This window comes from Delphinapterus leucas, chromosome 5 (assembly GCF_059928025.1).
Source record: "Delphinapterus leucas isolate spDelLeu-1000000601 "Yukka" chromosome 5, BTC_Dleu_Yukka2, whole genome shotgun sequence".
NCBI classification, from domain to species: domain Eukaryota; kingdom Metazoa; phylum Chordata; class Mammalia; order Artiodactyla; family Monodontidae; genus Delphinapterus; species Delphinapterus leucas.
This window is the reverse complement of record NC_143133.1, coordinates 49132807-49145235: the sequence shown is the minus strand read 5'-3', so window position 1 is coordinate 49145235 and position 12429 is coordinate 49132807. Positions and strand designations below refer to the sequence as shown.

Genomic DNA, 12429 nt, shown 5'->3' with positions numbered 1-12429 from the left:
GATAGTGCAGGGGCTTAGCACAAATGATTGAGCCTTGAGTCACCTGGGGAAAGAACGTTACAGGCAGAGGGATAGTAGGTGCAAAGGCTGTGCTGTGAAGCATGCTGCTTTTGTTTGAGGAACAGCAAGGAGAGCCGAGTGAGGCCAGAGAGGTATGAGGGGTGAGGGGTAGATTGTAGAGGGCCCTGTAGGTCATTGTAAGGACCTTGGCTTTTACTCTGAGCCACGGTGAGCAGAAGATGCTCTGACTGCTGGAATGAGGGGTGAGGATAGGGGGAAGTAGGGAGCTGTGTTAAATCTAAGATAATTTAAGGCCCATAATCTCTGTTTAGAGACCAGTGCCTTAGCCTGGATTGGTGGTTATCCAACTTGATGTGCATCAGAATCACTTGGGGGGCTCGATAAAGCACAGATTAGGGTTTCTGATATGGCATTGAACTTGGGCTATGCTGATTTTTGAGGTGGCTGTGAGATGTCCAGATGTGGATGTTGAGTTAGATAGCTGTGTATGTGATAGGGAACTCACAGGAGTGGTAAGTTTGGGCTAGAGATACAAATTTGAGTCTAGAGACAAGGTAGTGATGAGATTGCCTCAGAGAAAGTATAGTGTGTGAGGAGTGAGAGGTGGGTGTGGGTCAAGCCTCAGTTGTTGCTGATCAGATAAATAAGGTGAGGATCCTTTATTGAACAAAGAGCCTTTGAGACTTACTGTGTCTTAGGCATTGCTCAAGGTAACCAAACGTGGTTTACAGTCTCTAACCTTGTCCATCAATTCATCCATCCACCCATTTATCCTTCCTCTCTCCCACCTCCCTCTTCATTTTTTATTGTCATTCTTGGGTTGTGTTACATATTTGCCAGTATTTAGTGACACACCTCCCCTATATGCTCTTAATTCCTGACTCTAGAATTGCTTAGTGGCCAATGTGTTTGACTTTCCAACCTTCATTCCACACCAAATGATGGCTCTAGGTCACCACAGCATCTCTTTCTCTAGGGGTTGATAGAGGCATTGCCAATAAGAGATGAAGAGTAGTTAGCTGTGAGGCTTGGAGGAACATTTCTTGGCTCCTAAGAAGATACAAGGAGAGTGTCCATTCTTTTTCATGACTCTGTGCTTGGAGGTGATTTCTGGACCTGGATGTCACACCCTGATTAAGGGTCAGCCTGGAGGCAAAGTTGACATTCTGAGAAGGGTGGATCTGAGAGATGGATGGAACCACCCATTTAAGCTGCTCTACTTGTTGATTTCTTGTAATGCCTGAGAATTATTTTATTTTATTATTTTTTTGGCGGTACGCGGGCCTCTCACTGTTGTGGCCTCTCCTGTTGCGGAGCACAGGCTCCGGATGCGCAGGCTCAGCGGCCATGGCTCACGGGCCCAGCCGCTCCGCGGCATGTGGGATCTTCCTGGACCGGGGCACAAACCGTGTCCCCTGCATCGGCAGGCGGACTCTCAACCACTGCGCCACCAGGGAAGCCCCGTGAGAATTATTGTTTTATTGTTAAAGCCTTTTGAAGTAAAGGTTTCTGATACTTGCAGCTAAAAAGCATCTTATCTGATACACCTTGCATTCTTTCCTAAAGGACTTAGCTCTTTTAACAACAGTTAAGATATTCCTTTAATTTTGTTTAAGCAATTCTTGTGCGCCTTTTCATTTATATTTTAATGATGCAGCATATTCAGATTTAGCCGTAGATCCTGAAGTTAGACTCGTGTTCACTAGGGAAGCTGTGGGTTGGTGAAGAGTAGTGGGAAATGTTAAAGAATCTGACTATAAATATCTTTTGGCAATACCTGATTAATATGGCTATTATTAAATATTATATAATATGTCTAGGATTCTTTATTATTGAAGAAAAAGTTTATGTTTAAATCATATTATAGTCCTCTGTTATTCATGAGAGGTATTTTGTAGAAACACATGCAGTACATCACTGACCACAAATTTATGTACTGCTTTATCTAAATCACTTCCTGTTGTAGATACTGTTTAAAATCTGAAAAGGGAAACATATGTTTTGAAAAAATGGAACTGACATTATATATTTCTTTTTGCAGCACTTTTTTTGCTTGTGTAATATAGGTCAAAAACATATTGATTGAATTTTCTCCTAAAATCATCTTATCTCTTTGAGGTATAGGATTGGGGTTGGTTGGGGAGGGGAGATGGGAACTAATAAGTTGGGCCTGATGATTAGTTGTAGTTCCTGGGACTTAAAAATATTTTTGTTCCCAACTTTTTAATTAAAATTTTCAACATACAGAAAAATTGAAAGAATAATCTCCTATAGTAATCTCCCATATCAAAAATTTACTTACCCAGTAATTAGTAACAACATGCCATTAGTTTTTCCCTTTATATTGGAATATGCCTACATGTACACGTTTTCTGAATTATTTGAAGGTCAGTTGCATCATGACCCTCTACCTTTATTGAGAAATGTAAGTGGTTATGAACGAGATGCAGCAGTCTCTACATTGTCTATGAATATCCTAATAATTCTGTGGCTAGCTCTTATTTACTAAAAAGATTTTTATCATTAAGGTCAGGTAATGTAATTCTGTTTCTCAGCCATGGTTTACTTTTTCATCCACTTATCATCTGGCTAAGCTCATTCTGGCTGCTGTAATAAGATACCATAAGCTGGGTGGCTTATCAACAACAAAAATTTATTTCTCACAGTTCTGGAGGCTGGGAAGTCCAAGGCACCAGCAGATTCAGTGTCTGGTGAGGGCCCACTTCCTAGTTGGCTGTCTTTTTGCTGCAGCCTCACTCACCTGGCAGAAGGGGATGCGGGAGCTCTCTGGGTCCCTTTTACAAAGGTGTTAACCTCATTCATGAAGTCTCTGCTCTCATGACCTGTTCACCTCCCAAAGGCCCCATCTTTGTGGAACATAAAATCTGAGTTTGGGTCAATGAAATACTAATTTAGTAATGATAATCAGAGCATAGATTTTATACTATGTTTAATAGTCTTTCCTTTATTTAAAGAATTTCAAGGTACCCGACGGTTCAGTTTTATTTAGAAGAACCTGGCTCTGATTTGGAGGATCGGGAGTGCGATTGCAATTCTACGTCCAGCTAGGGAAGAATGATGTGTTAGGGTGGGAATGAGACACGGAAAAGGCAGGACAGGGTTTGCTGGTGGGCATGACGTTTACGTGCACAGGATTCACTTGTTGTGGTTGTGCTTCCAGAGGAGAATTCTTGAGAATTTCTGGTCAGCCTCTATCACCCTGTATGAAACAGCATGGATAGTGCTGGAAGCCACGGTTGATGGCACATCGAGAGTGCTGGGTTTACAGCAGTGACTTACCAGCACTGTGAGGGGCAGAGGGCCAGTTTCCTCAGGATGCTTTTGTGAAATTGCCAGGAAACCTGTCCAGAAACCAGCCCTAACTCTGTAGCTTGTCTGTATTAGTTAGATGTAGTTAGAATGAGCCATTAGAAAAAAATAGCAAGTTATGAAGCAGGCCATACAATGGTTAGTTTTCATTAGCTGGTGTCAGTAAAACTGAATGTGCCTCCCTCATTACTGGGAGGAAACATGTGGATCTGTGCTCACTGCAGTCAGCCTTCCTCAGTGTCCTTTTCTTAAGCACAAGTAGACAAGTTGGATGCTTGAGAAAGCAAACTGAGGATTTTCTATTGAGAATTTAGGCTGCTACTCACAGGCTAGAATGGCCATGATGGGGCAATAATTATAAAAGATCCTGAGACACATCACCTCAGTGTTGTGATAACAGGCGGCACCAGTGGTGCAGGAACTACTTTCAGAAAGGCCTTTTAATTCTCAACTTAAGTGAGGGACTAAAGAACCCGGGGAGGTACCTGCCACCCTGGGTTTGCATTGCGCTTTGCTCTGCATTTCTTTTTTTTTAACATCTTTATTGGGGTATAATTGCTTTACAATGGTGTGTTAGTTTCTGCTTTATAACAAAGTGAATCAGCTATACATATACATATGTCCCCATAGCTCCTCCCTCTTGGGTCTCCCTCCCACCCTCCATATCGCACCCCTCTAGGTGGTCACAAAGCACCTAGCTGATCTCCCTGTGCTATGTGGCTGCTTCCCACTAGCTATCTATTTTACATTTGGTAGTGTATATATGTCCATGCCACTCTCTCACTTTGTCCCAGCTTACCCTTCCCCCTCCCCGTGTCCTCAAGTCCATTCTCTACATCTGTGTCTTTATTCCTGTCTTGCCCCTAGGTTCTTCAGAACCTTTTTTTCTTTTTTAAGATTCCGTATATATGTGTTAGCATACGGTATTTGTTCTTCTCTTTCTGACTTACTTCACTCTGTATGACAAAAACAGTGGTTAGATGCCACGAAGTAGGTGGCAATGCCTTAACCGTATATATGTTGTCAGGCCCAAAGGCCTCTTCCATCCTTGTCAAGGGGAGTGCTAACCTTCTTTCTTTTCACACAACACTGCTCTGCATTTCTGTATTGTTTCACCAACTCCATGTGTATCCCTAAGCTGAATAATTATGAAGACAATGATGGATAATTACGAGGACTGGTGTCAGAAGCTCACACACGGAGGAGGCAGTGTTGCCATTGTTCCGGAAAGACTCCCAGAAGAAGAGAAATTGGAGTTTCTGTTCACAGTCTGACCTGAGGCATTCTGAGAGATGACCAGAGGCCACTCAGGCCTCCATTGGGCAAGGTTATGAGTGAGTCCTGATGAATGGGCCTACCTTGGGTGTCTAGCAGAGTTGAACTGTGGGCCAGCCACTGGCAGGCGTGTGGGAAGTGGGCTATTGTTCTGCTTCTCAGCACTCCTGTGGCTGATGGTCAGCTCTCTACAGAGGTTAGCTGGACACTTGTGTGGGGCAACTGGGGAGTCTCAGCAGAGCCCAGGCACCCAGAGGACAGCAGCGCCTTAGCAGGTGGTCCACATCCACCCTGGAGGAGGGATCTGGCTGTGATGCTCACTGGTGCCCCCAGTGGTAGTGTGCTGGCATGGAAGAGCCGAGCGCTGGAGAAGAATGGGGATACAAAAGACACCCCACCCCATCCGAGGCTCTGCTGTCCGTGGTTTCATTTACCTATGGTTAACCACAGTCAGAGAATATTAAACAGAAAATTCCAGAAATAAACAATGCCTACGTTTTAAATTACACACTCTTCCGAGTAGCGTGATGAAATCTTGCGCCATCTCACCCAGGATGTGAATCAACCCTTTGTCCAGCATATCCTGCCCATGAGTCACTTAGTAGCTGTCCCGGGTATCAGATCCACTGTTGAGGTTTCACAGTGCTTGTGTTCAAGTCACCCTTGGTTTACTTAATAGCGTCCCCAAAGCATGAGAATACTGATGCTGGCAGTTTGGATGTGCTAAAGAGAAGCTGTAAGGTGCTTCCTTTAAGTGAAGCACCTTAGGTGGAAGGTGAAAGTTCTTGACTTTAATAAGGAGAGGAAAAAAATTGTATGCTGAGGTTGATTAGATTCATGGTAAGAATGAATCTTCTCTCTGAAATTTTGAAAAAGGAAGAAAATTTGTACTAGTTTTGTTGTCATACCTCACTTGGCAAAAGTTATGGCCACAGTGTGTGTTAAACCCTTAGTTAAGATGGAAAAGACAATACATTTATATAATAAGATACTTTGAGAGAGAGACCAATTTTATATAACTTTTATTACAATATATTGTTATAATTGTTCTATTTAATTGTTGGTCTCTTACTGTGCCTAATTTATAAATTAAACTTTACCATAGGTATGTATAGGGAAAAAAACATAGTATATGTAGGGTTTGGTACTATTTTCAGTTTGAGGCATCCACTGGGGGTCTTGGAATGTATCCCCCATGGATAAGCAGGGGACTACTGTCAGTTGTGACTGCTATCAGACGCCATTGTATAGGGAGCTGGTGGATCATTGCTTTGAGCTGTATTTTGTGAATTAACATATTGTTTTATAGAGAACCTAGCCATAGAAGCCTGGGGAGGAAAAAATATGAATAAGCAAATGACATGAATTTTAGAGTGTATATTTTTGAAAATGGTTTAAAAAATTTAATTATGCTTGTGACAAATATAGTCTGATTTATTTTGATAACTGAAGTGTAGCATACTAAGGAAGAGATTGTAGAAATAATGTGTAAGATTGTAGTTTAGTCATAACTTTGAATTGGAATAATATTAAGACACATATCTTTTTGACATATACCTTTATTCTTATATTGACCAAAACAAATGGCTTCAGAACCAAATTTCTTGATTTTGAATTCTGGCTCTACTGCTGGGATGATTTTGGCTTAACCTTTTTGGCTTCAGTTTCCTCCCATTATTATGATTGTTATTGTTGTTTTCTGTATAGCAGATAGGTGCAGTGTGCCTAAATATTTCTTACAGTGTCAAGATATAAATAACTTTTATTTTATTTTTAACAGGGACCTCCGAAACAATCTTATTAGTAGTATAGATCCAGGTGCCTTTTGGGGACTGTCATCGCTAAAACGATTGTAAGTGTTTGAATTGCTAACTTTATGAGTTTGAACCGTTATAAGTAACTGTTAACCTACTTTAAACTTTAACACGATAAAAAAGTGGCTTTTTAATAATTTTTAGAAGTTCACCTAGCCAGGTCCTAGATAGAGAAACAGAGTGTTTAATGCCTTAGCTTAGAAGGCAGTTTATTTTTACAGTAATATGATTTGTTTGGTGATAGATGGTTGCATCCCTCTTACGGTAGTGAAATCATGATGGTTGGCTTTGCCAGCTGCCATAATCTGTAGATGATTTTCAGGTTATGAATACGTTTAAACAGTCTCTTGTAAATGCCCTAAAAATTGAGGCCCCTTTCTATTAATGATTTAAAATCTTGCCATTTTTCCATATATTTTCTCTATGTATTATCATTTCAAAACCTAAAGACCAGTTTTTATTATTTCTGAAGCTAAACACCCCTGCTCCCCTTACTGTGCTCATGTCACGGTTGCTGTGTGAGCATGCTCATATTTGAGAGGTCACCCTGTGCTCAAGCCATGTGGACTGTCCCACCACCCTTTATTCCTTCTAAATGCATTTATTAAGTGCGGGCTACTTACTTATGCTCTGACTTCTCTGGAAGAGCTCACAGACTCTTGGGGGCAAATAGATAATGCAAATACATCCTAAATAATAATGATAGTAATCTGCCAGGGAAAGGAGGGGGACCACCTTATAGGGGAATGACCTGCCTTGAGAGCGGCCAGCTGTTAGGTTTGACCTTGCCCCTGAGGGGTGAATGCATATTGAAGAATAACAGAACGAGCATCCTAAGCAGAGCGGACATAGGTGTGAAAGAACGTGTCCTTCGGCCAGAGCTTCAAGTAGAAAGGGGGAAAAAACGTTGGGAGATAAGCTGACCAGGGGGGAACTAGGCTTTTGATGCTCTCCTGCCACGTTGAAGAATTTCGAATCTATTTGTTAGACAGTAGGGACTGGCAGAACTTTTTCATTGTGGAGTTGATGTGATGAGATTTGTGGCGTCAGAGTTGCAGTGGATCAAGCTGGGTTTAGAGTTCAGTAAAAGTAATGTATCAACCAGGTATAGCAATGTAATCGAAGTGGGAAGACAGAGATCAGCATCAATTCAGTTACAAAAAAATTCATTGATTCTGTCCTGTGTGCCCAGTAGTGAGCCAGGCTCTAGAGATACAAAGGGAACTCAGGAACTGCTTGGAAGGTTTGCAGTTCAGTGGAATCGTTATATACCAACCAGGAACCTGAATATGGAATTGGAATATACTTCCGGAGAGATGAAGCAGTAGCTGGAGTTCAGCTGCTAAGAGTCTTTGAAGCTGTTAGGACTCAGCCATACTGACACAGGCAGGGGCATGGAACACGGCCATCAGCAGGCTATGTGCATCTCCAGAAACAGGCATTCGGGAGTGGAGGGGTAGCAGCTAACCGAGCTTGATGTATAACAATGAGTCATTTTCTTGTTTCTTACTGGGGCAAACTGACATCATGTTTGGATGGAATGTGAGCCCTCATGTGGGGAACAGGAGTGTAGGTGCTAGACGTACCCTATCAAACTCTGGGGCTGAGGCTAAACCACCTTTGTTTCCACAGTCCCTCCTAGTGATTTTGATGCTGAAGTTAGAGAACTTCTAGAATATTTTCCTTCCAACTTGTTTTTCCAAAAGGAGGGAGGAGTGTGGCATCATATGGCCAGACGAGTCCACTCATTCTCTCCTGTGATCCACACCACTGTGTTCTGTTTTCTGGTAATAGGGAGATTAATACTGATAATATCTCCATGTCAAGGTAGAGATTGAATGAAACTTGACTGTTAATAAAAAGCAGGTTCATCAGGATGTTTCAAGGATACTATAGAATATCTTAGGTTCTCCATCCAGTTCTTTATCCTTCAGTAAATAATTTTTCAAGTACTACTATCCAAAATAAATATAATTCTTGTTCAGTAGCACTTAATTACTATTATTGTCCCAGATGTTGCCTTAGCATTTTTTCATTGCATTACACATTAAGTAGTCTCTTGTGTTCTTGCCTAGGGAGGTAATTGTCATTTATAATGTTCTTCCCACCAGAAAATTCATTCTTAATTCCAAACAGCTAACTTGTAATTGAACTTACGGTATACAGCTTGTAAGCTGAGAGAGTCCTATACGTAAACTCAATGAGATATAAAGATATTCTGCTAGTTGCTTCTAGATTATAGGCAGTTTTTCTTATGAGGCCTTCAATCATTCATTCATTTCAATTGTGCATCTCACTCGGCAGCCACATGTAAAGTATTTTTGTAAGTGTCCCATGCCTTTGCCTTTATTTTATAGATAATTTGGATCAGGAAGATTAAGTGGCTTTCTGAAGAATAAACTACCAGAAGTAGGTAAAACCTAGACCCATTCAGTTTCTCCTTTGCTTTATCAACAAATTCAAGCTGATTCTCAATTCAAATGAAAACCCATTACCAATACCTAAATTCCATTTTAAATAGGTATAGCTGTAATGAAACTGTTTCCCAAAGAATCAGTGGTAGTTACACCATTTAAAGCTCAGAATTGAGACAGGATAATGAATAGAGCACAGAAATGCTAGTTTAAGCAACACTTCACAAGATGATGCCTAATTTTCTTAAACAGTAAAGCCCAGAAATAGAGGAAAATCAGCTGGAATTTTTAAAAAGTCCCACACGATTAAAAATACTTAGCGTTAATAGTCTGAGGAGCTGGAGCACAGCAAATGCAGATAAAGACTTTCATTGCTTAAGAATTTTTTTTTTTTTAATCAAAAGTTTCCATAAGAAAGGGAAGGCAGTGCTATGAAATTTTTGGAAACCAGGATTACCTAAACTAGCTTTTGAAATATCTAGAGGAAAAAGTTAATGAGTAGGTACCGGATTCAAATGCAAAGTCTTTGTAATTTCTCTCGGACTAATACATTTTTTTCCCCATTACCAGGTATACGATTTAGAATCAGTTTTAATTTAGAAACGGGTGGTACAAGTCTCTAAAGAGTAACTCAGAGGGAAATTCAAAGAATATATGCTTTTCTATTACAGAGAATAATATGGGCAGTGAAGAAAATATGATAAAAATATTTTAAAAATTTGGTTTAGAAAGTTTGTTTTAGTTCTTTTATTGAAATTCAGAATGATCAATAATTTCAAATCTAAGAACTGAGAAAAATTAAGATTAATTGTTTTAGGGCTTTCATACTAAATCCACTGATGGAAAATGTTGCAAGCCATGCTGTCTCATTTGAAGAAATTGTCAGTTACCTCCCAATTAAAATGTAATCTGATTGAAATGTAAAATTGTATTCACTGTGCTTGGTGTGAAGAAAAATAGTGTAGAAAGATAGAACAAAATACTTACTAAAATTATCACACAGTTAAAAGGAAAAAAGTTTCGTGGCTTGAGAAGAAAAAAATGGATAGAAAATAACATTTGATAGGAACTGTAAGAAGTTAGGAGTGACTGGAAAAAATGGGCCGTTACCTAGATATAGTTATAAAGTAATTTGACTTGGAGCATAAATGACAGATCTGTAAAATAAAAGCTAACTCAGTTGTTTTTTTTCATTACAGTCAAAACTTCTGAGTATTTAAGGAATGAAATTAGAAAGCATTAAGTTTCAGATGTTCTTGAGGAAGTTAAAGTTTCGGCATTTTGGTAATTTGCCCTTTTACCCATTGTCCGTTGGATGTTGCCTGAGATCAGGCTCTGTTCCCTAACTTAACCTAGCATGGTTAGCTGTGTAGATCATCACAGACAGTAAGATGGAGTCTCATTTTTACTACTTCGGTTTTATCTTGAGTCATTTGACAGGAGTAAATGCTTGAAATATCAAGGGCACTGTAATTAAACAGCGTTTAGCCTGTATGTGCCAGAAGTAAGTGAAAGCAAGGATTATTTCTTCTCTCAGTGCTGCACTTGAGATAGGTGAATATTTCAGAGATGCTTAAAAGATAGGACTTGTGTGATACCTGGGTGCCATTCTTGAATACTGAATGTATGAAACCTTCATTAACCAAGAGAACTAATTGAAGACACTTTTTCCCTTTCTCTCTAGGGATCTGACAAACAATCGAATAGGATGTCTGAATGCAGACATATTCCGAGGACTCACCAATCTGGTTAGGCTGTAAGTACCTCTTTCTTTCGTATTATAATACAAGGAAGCATTTGAACCAGTATCGAAATTTTTATGACCACCTGTATGTTTAATATTAAAATAACAACTGTAGAGGTTACAGAAGTGGTAGGATATAAGGAGCTGGAAGTTTAATCATGGAGATATAATGTCATCAGAACATAACAATGCATTATATCCTCCATCCCAAACACACACACCACACACCACACGCACACATGCACACACACACACACATGCACACACACACACACACACACACGATGTATACCCCAGGGAACATGTCCACATTGAGAGACGTGATCAAAGCTTTGCCACTTTGGGAAAATTTCTTGGAAGAGATGAAACTTGAGCTGATGATCCAGATCGTTAGAAAGGAAAAGAAGTCAAGCAAATGATAAAAGGAGGTAGAAATAAGAGTGAGGCCAGTTTGTCAAGGTGAAGGCCGTTGGACTTATGAGTAAAATGACCATCTGAATCACACCTCTGACCTTGTGATTATAGGTGAGTTGTTTAGCTTTTCTCTTTTTCAAATGAAAAAGTAGATTAATAAAGTAAGTAAGTAAAGTAAGTTTACTTAATAAATAAAGTAATATTAATAATACCTCAAAGTTATTATAAGGATTAATTAGCATTTGAATTATCTTTACCTATATCTTATAATTTGTATCTAATATAAGTGCAGAACTTTGTATATGCCATCAAATATATTTTAATTTTATTTTTAAAATGGACTCTGAGAGTAACTAGAATTAAGTTCAGTTATCTATAATAGAGCTTTATACAAGACCATATGAAAAGCAGACTGAAGCTTAGAACTCATTCAACCCTAGGAAGCCACTGAAAGACATTGATGTGGGAAAATGGCATAAAATCATGATTTAGAGAAGAGCAATCTAGAAATAGGGTGCAGGGTGAAATGCAGGATTTAGGGGTAGAAGTTCTAGTATTGAGATCGCCTATGCCTGGTTGTTTCTCTTTGTAGCTTTTTAGAATGTTTCTTCTGTTTCGTTCAAGTTAACTTTGAAAAAGCTATAGCGGCTTAAGTAGTGAGATCATTTCATCTATACAGTAAGGGAGGGGTCTCCAAATCACTTGCCAGAACAGAATAAAGTTACTCCTGCTTCTTAGTCAGCAAATTTGTATTTTTCAGTGTGCCCTTTAATTCTGGAGGAAAGATAGTTGGCCAAGTTTATGTTTTTAAACAAAAGATTGATTTGGTGTACAGCTTTACTCATAGCGAGAAATTAATTAAATCAATTACGGTTTCCCTTTTTGTAACTGGATTACAAACAATTTCATTTCAGTGCTTTCATTATCTCGAGAGTTTTGTATTTTGGGTTTTAAGGAATGTATAAGAATTGGCAAATTGAGGCGTTTATGGAGAAAATTTGTTATACTTTTGGGTAGCTATGAATCAAATAATGAAAAAGGGAGTCTGAAGTTTTTTGACCGTTTTCTTGACTTTAGTTTCAGATGGATATGTAGCTTTGGTCTAGGGATTTTTGACCCATCAGCAAATGTTCTTTAGGCAAAAGAGCTGTGTGGGACAGTGCTTACATTAAGGCAAGTTACTATATGCTTACTATTATTATTATTATTTGCCTCCTGCCTTAAAAGCCAACGTTTTTGGAAGTTTTAGAGCTTGGATTGTCTCTTACATTTTTACCAATTCTCTGATACTTGGGAGAATTTACAGGTCATGGAACACAGTGGACATATATCCAGGTGAATCATTAAAACAGAAATAGCACTACCACGTTTCCTACTTTGAGATTGATTGAGATGATTTTGTAGCCCATGTAATAAT

The 12429-nt window shown here is 39.3% G+C and overlaps 1 protein-coding gene and 1 non-coding gene across 4 annotated transcripts in view; one reads left to right on the top strand and one right to left on the bottom strand.

The window, feature by feature from the left end:
- Positions 1 to 12429, top strand: part of ADGRA3 (adhesion G protein-coupled receptor A3) — a 120708-nt gene that overhangs the window by 39869 nt on the left and 68410 nt on the right. For all 3 annotated transcript variants that reach the window (XM_089911716.1, XM_089911715.1, XM_022566699.2), the window contains exons 3-4: positions 6407 to 6478; positions 10539 to 10610. In XM_089911716.1, the coding sequence (XP_089767842.1) occupies positions 6407 to 6478; positions 10539 to 10610 (144 nt within the window). The remainder of the gene's footprint in view (positions 1 to 6406; positions 6479 to 10538; positions 10611 to 12429) is intronic.
- On the bottom strand, positions 4316 to 4441 carry LOC115801996 (U6atac minor spliceosomal RNA). Its single transcript, XR_004022368.1, has one exon. It is a non-coding gene; the product is annotated as a U6atac minor spliceosomal RNA (small nuclear RNA).